Raw genomic sequence first — 10,943 nt, forward strand, 5'->3', positions numbered from 1 at the left:
GTTTTTCTGTTTCTGATTATATAAACAAGTATCACAAATACTCAACAATAATAGCAAAACAAGTGGGAAAAAAAGGCTTTATTTTTCAGTACATCCTTTACTGGAGTATTTCAGGTGTTTAAGTGCTGAGAGATTTCCAGTTTCAATCTTGCACCATTTTCAGGAGAACAATTCTGCAATTTATTTTGTGCTCGAAGTAGTGAATTATTATAGTAAAAGAATAATATAAACATAAGGGAAAATAATTTATCAAAGCTGTAACTGACCACAAGTCTACATTATATATGTAAATGAAGATGTAGCCATTAATCTATCCTGTTGTGAATTCAAGCCGTAGCCACACAATTTACAGGATGTCATAATGGGGCAAGAAAATTACCCAAATATACAACCAAATTTGCCATTAAAAATCTACATGTGAAGATCAATGAAATATGTACAAGCTCTACAAAACCATGCAAAAACATGATAGATTTTCACATCATTTCCTGTTGAAAGTGCTTCCAGAACCAAGTTATGCAGAAAGTTGTAAGATATGTACAAAACTGTTCTACTTCAAAATGTTTCTATCATGCATCATTCCTATATTTAGTTATAACATTAAAATCCTCAGTGGGAAGACACCATAGCATTGTCAGTGAGAATAATGCAAGCCATCTCAGAGAAACAGTGCAACAGCCATATATTATGAAATATATAAAATAATGATCAAAGCTAGAAAGATAAACAAAGCAGCATCTGCGCCAAACTGAACATAGGAGCTATTGGGAAAGAAATCTTTTATCATATTGCAGAAGTCAGGGTATATCTGACAATGATTGGACTCTCGTAATATGCTTGATTATTCTTCATTTTTGTTGCGACTTGTAGAGTTATAACCTGTACAACACAGAAACAGACTCTTCGGTCCAACTCATCCATGCCAACCAGATATCCTAAATTAATAAGTCCCATTTGCCAGCATTTGGCCCATATCCCTCTAAACCCTACTTATCTATGCACCCATCCAGATGTCTTATAAATATTGTAATTATATAGAGTACTGTTGCCTGTTGTCACGATTGGTGTAAGAGGCGGAGAAAGAGTCATTGAAAATTTTTAATGATGTGGAGGTGTGAGTATTGTACTGGGGTGGACAAAGTCAGAAGTCACACAACACCAGGTTACACTCCAACAGATTTATTTGAAATCACAAGTCTGACTTCACCTGACGGAGGGGCATTGCTTCAAAAGCTTGTGATTTCAAATAAACCTGTTGGACTGTAACCTGGTGTTGTGTGACTTCTGACCTTGAATATTTTTAAGGCAGTGTTTGACACATTTAAATGACTGTGAAAGTCAATGGGTTATCGGGGCTTGGCAAGGAAGTGGCATTTGAGTAGATCAGACACACTCTTATCAAATGGTGGAGCAGGATCATGGGGTCAAATGGCTCTGAATGCTAGTGTCTGTAAGGCACCATTTCATCTCAGGAAACTTTGGTAAATGGTTAATGCTCTTAATGTCACACATGACAAAAAAATGGAAACGGTGCAATGGAAAATTAGATACATTGATAATTGTAAGTGATATTAGGTTTGCCTATTAACTACAAAAGCAAGGGAGAACGAAGGGAAGATTTCCGAAGCATGAGGTTTAGAAGGAAAGAATGTGATAATTCTTGATTTCAAAAATCAAGTCGCTGAGGTAACATTGTTGTGCTGAATACCAGGAGAATAGGGTTTATGGTTTAATCTACATTCAATTCTTGCTTCATTCAGTTCCCCTAATCTGGTCAAATACTAATGGAGTTCCCAGTATGAATGAAGAGATGGGTGTAGTCAGACTTGAAATCCTCAATTCATCCACAACAGGAAGATAATTTGGGAAAGTGACAGGATGGGTGCCTGCTGTCTCATCAACAAAGATGAGTCAAAGATGAAAAATAATTTAGCACAAAAATACTTGTGAAAGAAAAATGTATAAATGACAAATTACTGTGCACAGAAAAAGATTAAAGCTACAGAAATTGTTCATTATAGGATGATGAACAAAATATTAATTTAAATTTAACTGCAGTGCAGGCCCCAGTAGCTTGTCAGAAAGCAGCAGGCAACTCCATGTGTCAATTTCTCGAAGCCTCCAGACAATTGTTTTCAGCTAATGATCTGCTGCACTTGGGTTCCCATCGAGATCCAAGTGGTGCCAGCCAATCAGAGGGGAACCCAATACCTGAATCCCAACAGATGTAATGAGGTGGTGACCACTCCAATAGATCCGTTCATAAGACCATAAGGCACAGGGGCAAAAATTCTGCCATTCAGCCCATCGAGTCAGCTCTGCCATTCATTCATGGCTGATACGTTTCTCAACCCCATTGTTCTGCTTTCTCCCTGTAACCCATGATCCCCTTGATACTCAAGAACCTATCTATCTCAGACTTCAATATACTCAATGACCTAGCCTTCACAGCCTTCTGTGGCAATGATCAGGGCAAGAACCATGGAAAAGACCTGAGAACCTAAGTAGTGAGAGCTTAGCTGGCTCAGAAGCAAACCCCATCCTGTTGGAGGGCATCGTTGCTGAGGGCATGGTGAGTCTCTCTCGGAAGGCAGCCCTTACTTGCCAAGGCCCTGCTCAGTTAGTCACAGAGTGATCAATCAGGAAACCAGCGGCAGTAGATGTGCCCCTGGGGAGTAGTCTTCCATGAGTCATTTAGGTCTTCAATTGACTTCGGTTTTGCAAGGCCACCCTGACCTTTCCTCCCCACGACCAAATTCACAGGAATTCAGGAAGGTGCAGACCTTTCAACTTCAGTTTGATGGCTCACACACATTCCAGCTATCTTCAGTTTGTGAATTAGCCCTGTCCAATGACTAAAATGCCCTGACTTTCATTCACCAGCACAAAACTTATCTAGATTGAATGTTTGTGTGCATGATGCTCTGTAATCAAGAATAATATTTTCACAACGATGAAGTGGTGTCATTGTTGCCTGCTAAAGAAAGGTTTTCATTAGCTTACTTTAACTGTGGGTATTGGCTTCAGCCAATGCTAATCTTTCATTTCAAGTTTAAGGGCTTCTAAATGAATTCAGGTTTTCAATGGCAAAGTTCTCACTAAAGTGAATCACCATTGAAATCCCTATGGTTTATAAAAACCGAAAGGACTGCAGATGGTGTAAATCAGAAACCAAAACAGAAATTGCTGGAAAAGCTCAGCAGGTCTGGCAGCATCTGTGAAGAGAACTCAGAGTTAACGTTTCAGGTCACGTGACCTTTCCTTAGAACTCTGCTCCATTACAAATTGGGACAATAGACTGTGAGAATAAATTTCTTTAATGTCAGTGGAGCAGAATTTAGTGCTCAAAATAGCTGCTCATGATCATGGCCAGATCATGAAATAATGTGGTCAGAGTAAAGAGGATTTGTTCAGTGTTTATATGACTCTTTGATCAGAATACTGCTCCCTTTTAATCACAGGTAGTGAAGTGTATGAATCGTTTGTGAACATTCAAGTAAACAAGTCCTCAAGGGATATAAAAAGGAAGACTCCGAATATTGTCCTATATTAATGCATATTCATTTTTGGTAGAGGAACATGTATCACACATGAGGAACAGAATGGAATAATTTGTACACTACACACATTCAAGGTGTACAAAACTAAATTATTATGGTACTATTCTGAGTAGAGAATTATTTTAAGAGGACAGAACAACACAAAATGTGTCTTATGGCATACGAGTAAACTGGAGTTACCTTATTCCACTGAACAATCCTTCATGCATTTTGTAATCTCTTGAATAACACTCTACTATAACACGCAAGATACCTAATTACAATAGTGCATTATGAGGGATGTTGTATTACGTCTCGTTCCTTATTTCACCTCAGAAATAGAACAATATAATTAAATATAAATAGATAATACCCATTTTTGCACCATGTGCAACAAAATGGACTGGCGCTTGCTGGATTGGGTCATCTTGTAGCACACACTGTTAGTTTGTTTTCCGCTCTATGCATGTTAAAGAAGTTTACACTATAACTTGCTGGAAGTACAAGGGTAACAGTGTGACAAAACAAGTGGACAAGTGGGTCCTCAGTTGAGTTAGTGAAATATAGGACCAACAGTCTATCTCGAAAAGCAATTAGACGTAAGAATAAGAAAGGAACAAATGAATAATGGAGGAGAATGTATTAGTATCAAATAAGATACAATAGAAGAAATTTTTAAAAAATGAAAATACATTTTTTAAAAATAGAATCCCTACAGTGTGGAAACAGGCCATTCGGCCCAACAAGTCCACACCGGGTCTCCGAAGAGTAACCCACCCAGACCCATTCCCCTACCTTATTACTCGACATTTACCCCTGACTTAGACATCCCTGAACACTATGGACAATTTAGCATGGCCAATTCACCTAAACTGCACATCTTTGGGCTGTGGGAGGAAATTGGAGTACCTGGAGGAAACCCACACAGACACAGGGATAATGTGCAAACTCCATGCAGAGAGTTGCTCGAAGCTGGAATTGACCTGGATCCCTGGTGCTGTGAGGCAGCAGTGCTAACCACTAAGTCACCGTGCCACCCAAGTTGAATTAAGATATTGAGAGATCTGACATGAAGGAAAAGTAGGTTTTTAAAAACATTTTTATGATCTTTTGTAAATAATTTGGTACAAGTAGAATGGTTTAAATTAACCTCTTTCAGATTGATTTGGCATTGCACTTACAATTATCACATGGTTGAAAAGGTGCTTATGCTATTCTGTTCCAATCCTAAGTTTTCAAGGCAAATTTAATTGTGCATATCCAGCAAGAGGTCAAGTGAGCAGTGTAAATTAAGCTACAAGTCTCGACAATCACAACGCACAATATAATCTCCTATTTTTCAGAACCCAGTGGCCAATTTGCACATTACTAATACCATGTGCTGTTACCAATGTATTATTTTTCCAGCGAGCTCCAGCCCAATATCTTTATTAGTCTAAGGTGGACAGAGCATTCGACCTTAGTTAGATTATAATTTCCACACTGTTTCAGTAAAAGTCATGTCACATATCTTACATACTTCAAGTCTAAGGATGCTAGGTTGTTTCCTTGCATTTTCTGTTTTTAATAAAACAAACTTTTAAAAGTATTTTGTGACCTTTCTTTGACTGCAGAGACTGCAGAGCGGTTTGCTGAAACCTAGGGCTGTTTAGTGCCAAACATCAGTGAAAAAGCCATTTTTTTCCCCATTTAAGCTTTGTTAGTGTGCTTAGGAAAACAAACACCCTCCTGAAAAAATTAAATTTATGCATAAATGATTTGAAAAGTCAAAAATAAAACAATCCTTTAGAAAATATACATAAGTGTGAGATATGTAATATATGTGTAAATAAAAGATAGTAAAATAAAAAAAACACAAATAACAGACCTGTTCTGGAAGCTTCTCTCCACATGCAATATTACCTATTTCAGTAGTTTGCAGTTTTTAATCTTCAGGTTACTTCAATGTTAGGGATTGGTCCCATCTATTTCTCCAGTGTCCACTGTGAAGACAACTGGGTGGCCAGGATGCCAATTGGACAAAGCTCCTATTGCACCTGGCCTTAGCTTTGGAAGCACAATTTTATAAAATGTGAAATCTCATCTTTTTTTTATTTTCAAATTTGAGGAAAGAACATTACCAGATCAGTTAAAGAGAAACAAGGGTTCTTTAAAGCAACATATGAACATCCCAGGTAAAACCTGATTCCCTTTTCTTTTCCAGGAGTAGTGTGGCTAAGGCTGGATTGACAATACCTTGATTCCTTGGATATTTCACTTCAATGACAGAATACACACAGCTTTTGAGATTCATGTTTTTGCCTCCCTCAGACGCTGTCTTTATGTGCAAACAGAAACTAAAGGTGAACATTGTGCTTCTCTCAACTGGGAGAGGTAAGGATGCAGAGTCTGAATTCGCCAGAAAAGCCTCATTCCGTATTAAAGTTATAAGAATTGGTTCAAATCAAAACGAAGAAGCACATGTGTAGCCATCCCCCACATTGTTCCTTTCTCCGTGCTCAACCCTCCGTGTAAATGGAAGACAGCTGGCTGGGACAACGGTCGATTGCATTAATCTGGAGAAAACTACTGTCCTCAGGACAATTGCGTACAGAGTCACCAAAAATCCCAGGGGAAGTTGCTTGAAAGTCGTAAGCTGTAAAGTTAAGAAGAAAATTGTCAACAGTTTGCATTGAATAAGAGCATGCTAACTCCAAAGCAGACAAAGAATTTTCGGCTGCAGTATAGGTATTAGTCAGGAGGACTGGTAAGATTCAAAATGTCGATGGGCCCCAAAACACAAGGGGTTGGATTTTCATACATTCATCTAATGTCAGATTAGATTCAGATTTGATTATTCTCAATTGCCCCCTGCGATATAATCTTTTCATTGATTAACAGCTCAGATATCTGTTTCCCTGTTCCAAAGCCTGAACAGATACCTGAGATATCTGAATTATTTCAAAGGCTTTAATATATTCAGCTCTTGACATTTTGTTGAGACTGTTGCGCAAGGGAATCTCACTCTGAATACTTAGCTGAGTTTCAAACCTGAAAATAGATTCAGCTCAGTGGGGATTGATAATACAGTTGGGAGGGAATTCAGAATTTATTTTGACATGTTTATGACTACTTAATAGCATAATGCTTTTGAAAAGTTGTTTTTGAATGACTGATCATTTACTTTGAAGTTTTATGGGGGTTTCAAAGACTCCCCTATCGTTCTAGGGCAAAAGAATTCAGAAGCTAGCAGCTACAAGATGAATGGACAAGAGAGACTGATGGGATATGGGATGGGTGATGAGATGTGGAGAATAGGGCAGTGTGCTGGGCTGTGATAGAGGTAAGAAAATAATAGTTAGGGTTTTACACTCATTTACAAAACAGAGCTAGGTCCCAATAAAAGATGGTACACCTTCAAGTTAACCACTTTCATTTCCATCTCAGGTCTTTTTCTGGAGGAGACAGCATTGACCTCAGATGGCACATGTCAGCACACCACGTAAATCGTCGACAGTGCAGACTGGGAGGTATTTCTTGTGTCATCAGTGATTGGCCCGATTCAGAATCCCTGCTTTGAAGATGAAAATCCAGCCCCTGTTCTGCACTCTGATACTTTCTAATCTCCAAGGCTCCCATTGTGAGGTGAAGGAGGTGGAAATGCAATATTGGAACTATGGCTCTAGCATCCTGTTCACCGTTGTTCTGTAACAACCTCAGCACATTGATTACATCTGTGGTTAAACCGAAACCCAGTATCAAGTTTTACTGCTTCAAGCTGCAAGAAATATATAAAGGTATGTTTTGAGTTGCATACAAAAGATATTCCTTGCTGGTCTTGTTTACAGTCAGTACTATTTTTCTTGCATCCCCCACCTATATCTATTCCACATCCTCCACCTCAGGGGAGCAGGCAACTTTCCTCCTGCTATGTACAGATGATCCTGCCCTCGGAGAAAGTGAGGACTAAAAATGCTGGCAATCAGAGTCAAAAAGTGTGGTGCTGGAAAAGCACAGCAGGTCAGGCAGCACCTGAGGAGCAGGAGAGTCAACACTTCGGGCATAAGCCCTTCATCAGGAATAATCCTGCCTTGACCATGGCTATTCTGGCACTTATGGTCATCAAAACTGCCTGTTTCTGTGTGTTCAGTGATACTGGCACCACATTGAGCACAGCAATCTTTCCAATTAAATACAAGAATCTGCAATTTCATTTGGTGCACATAAATGCTCTGCTAGTTTCTAGCAACCTAGTATAAATCTGTAAGGCACAGAACTGTGAAACAATTCTTAATTTAAGCTAGCATGGTGGTAATAAGAAAATTAAACAAAAAAACACTGAAAATGGTGACAATCTTAAATAAAGCAGGAAGTGCTTAACGTATGTAACAGCTCAGTCAGCACTGACCTGAGAAAAAGATCATTTAGTGCCTCGGGTGAATGCCCTCAGTTAGAACGGGAGAATAGCTTGGATAACAAACAGCAGCTTGGAAACTAAGGATATTGCTGCCCGTCGTAGTGTTTTTGGTTATTGTTACATACAATACACAGCCAGAAACAGGTCATTTATCCAAAAAGCCTATTCTGCTGTAATACTCCATACAAGTCTCCTCCCATTTCATTGCCCTCATTTGAGCTTTTCAGCATATCTTTTGATATCCCTTTCTCACACTCACATATCTAATTTCCTTTTGAATTCACCCAGAGTCTTTCAAATGAAATGTTGAGCTCAGGTACCATCTGTCTGGTTGGATGGATGTGAAATATCCCATGGCAATACTTTGAAGAAGAGCAGGAGGTTTATTCCACTGAGCAGGTCAATATTCATCTCTCAATCAACATCATACAACACAGCTTAGCACATTGCTACTTCTGAGAGCCAGCTGAGATCAAATTTGCAGCTGCATTATCTAAATTACCACAGTAACTACACTTCAGAAAGTATTTAATTGTCTCCAAAATGCTGTGAGGTAACCACTGGTCAGGAAATTAGCTTTATGAGTGAAATAATGTATTTTTCTGTTCTAAGAAGTGGCTCAGTGGTTAGCCCTGCTGCATCACAGCACTAGGGACCCAGGTGTTATTCCAGCCTTGGGTGACTGTCTGTGTGGAGTTTGCACAGTCTCCCCGTGTCTGCGTGGGTTTCCTCCGAGTGCTCCAGTTTCCACCCATAGTCCAAAGATGTGCAGGTCAGGTGGATTGGCCATGGAAATTCAGGGATAGGGTATTGGGGGTGTGTCTGGGTGGGATTTTGTTCAGAGGCTTGATGTGGATGCGATGGGCAGAATGGCCTCTTTCCACACTGTAGGTTTTCTATGATAAGATCTTTGCTTCAATCACTTTCTGTGTTTGCAAGTTTCACATTCCAACCTGGTCATTCTCAAAGTAAAGCAATTTCTCCTTATTTCACATTTAGAGTTGTTTATTATTTCCTATATCCTATTTTGAATTCAGCACCCTTAGCTTTGAACCACCCACAAACAAAAACATTCTCTCCTCATCCATGCTGTCCAATCCATTCATAATTTTGGTAATAAGAACTTTTTAAAAAAAATACTGAAAATGGTGACAATCTGAATTAAAACAGGAAGTGGTTAAAGTATAAAACAGGTCAGTCAGCACTGGAAAAACAAAAAAGACAATTTAATGCCGAGGGTGACTGTTCTCAGTTAGAACTGGACAATAGCTTAGACAACAAACAGCAGTTCGGAAACTAAGAATATTGCTATCTGTCAAAGAAAGAAGAGCTCTATCAGACCATCTCATTTTGTTGAAAAAACACTGGTGAGAATCCCATCTTAATGTTCAACAGCTGGTTGGAAACTGAGTCTTTTGTACTTGACAGTAGGAAGCTCCTCCTTGCTGATCTCAAGCAATTCATCCAAATTTCTCACCAATACCCATTTCATCCAGGGAAGTTTCTAAATGTAATCTCTTGGCTTTAGTTATATCAAGTACTGGGATGTCTGTTCACCAATGCTTCCATGCCCTTTTTAGAGTATGAATGCCAGAGCTGTGCACAATTTTCTAAATGTGGCTGACCATAGGCCTATGCAAATATATCATACTTTACTCCTTCTGAATTGAATACCTCTTAAAAGCAAATATCTTGTTTTCAAGCATTTTCAATTGCTTTGCTAATTTCTGATGTTGCTTTTAATGATTTATACACATGATAGCCCAGACTCCTTTATTCTTCTTCTCTGTTTCTGTTACTTTATAGTCATAGAGTCATAGAGATCTACAACATGGAAATAGACCATTTGGTCCAACTCGTCCATGCTGACCAGATATCCTAAATTAATCTAGTCCCATTTGCCAGCCTTTGGCTAATACGCCTCTAGACACTTTCCATTCATGTACCTATCCTTTTAAATGCTGTAACTGTACCAGCCTCCACCACTTCCTCTGGCAGCTCGTTCCATATATACACCACCCTCTATGTGAAAAAGTTGCCCCTGACATTCCTTTTAAATCTTTCCTGTCACACCTTAAACCTATGCCCTCTAGTTCTGGACTCCCCCACCTCAGGGAAAAGACCTTGTCTATTTACCCTATCCATGCCCCTCATGATTTTATAAACCTCTATAAGGTCACCCCTCAGTCTCCGACGCTCCAGGGAAAACAGCCTCAGCCTATTCAGCCTCTCCCTATAGCTCAAGCCCTCCAACCCTGGCAACATCCTTGTAAAACCTTTCTGAACCCTTGCAAGTTTTATAATATCCTTCCAATGGTAGGGAGACCAGAATGGCAATATTTGTATCGCAATAGTGGCCTAACCAATGTCATGTACAACTGCAACATGACCTCCCTACTCTTGTACTCAGTGCACTGACCAATAAAGGAAAGCATACAAAATGCCTTCTTTACTATCCTATTGACCTGCAGCTCTGCTTTCAAGGAACATATTGTTGGTGGTTCTCTTTTGTCGTATGGTTTTGTGCCAACATCTAAGAATTTGGGTTCAGGACAGATTGGGGGAGCAACAGGCCAAATCAAAAACTGTCTTCAGGCTGAGATTTCTTGAGAACTCTATTTATTGTATGTTAATAGTAGCTACCAATATACATGATAATCTGAGATACACCAGGGTCTAATGTAATCAGGATTCCCGCCCACCTTCCGAGGATCCCTTCACCCGCCCCAACACACTGCATCCACCTGGACACCCCGCGCTGGCCTATTACCCGCCCTCGACCTCTTCATTTCCAACTGCCGCCGGGACATTAACCGCCTCAACCTATCTATCCCTCACACCAACCTCTCACCCTCACAACGCGCAGCCCTCCAATCCCTCTGCTCTAATCCCAACCTCACCATCAAGCCAGCAGATAAAGGGGGCGCAGTGGTAGTCTGGCGCACTGACCTCTACACCGCTGAAGCCAAACACCAACTCAAGGACACCTCTTCCTACCGCCCCCTCGA

The 10,943-nt window shown here is 39.8% G+C and overlaps 1 protein-coding gene across 6 annotated transcripts in view; it reads right to left on the reverse strand.

Moving 5' to 3' along the window:
- Positions 1-4,428: 4,428 nt before the first annotated feature.
- LOC122564092 (zinc finger protein GLIS3-like) overlaps positions 4,429-10,943 on the reverse strand; it is a 567,943-nt gene continuing 561,428 nt past the window's right edge. For 5 of the 6 annotated variants that reach the window (XM_043718654.1, XM_043718678.1, XM_043718662.1 and 2 more), the window contains one exon: positions 4,429-6,174. In XM_043718654.1, coding sequence (XP_043574589.1) covers positions 6,038-6,174 — 137 coding nt within the window. In that variant the 3' untranslated portion in view covers positions 4,429-6,037. The remainder of the gene's footprint in view (positions 6,175-10,943) is intronic. The other variant, XR_006315822.1, reaches the window with a different exon arrangement.

The sequence above is a fragment of the Chiloscyllium plagiosum genome, chromosome 2, assembly GCF_004010195.1.
Source record: "Chiloscyllium plagiosum isolate BGI_BamShark_2017 chromosome 2, ASM401019v2, whole genome shotgun sequence".
NCBI classification, from domain to species: Eukaryota; Metazoa; Chordata; class Chondrichthyes; order Orectolobiformes; family Hemiscylliidae; genus Chiloscyllium; species Chiloscyllium plagiosum.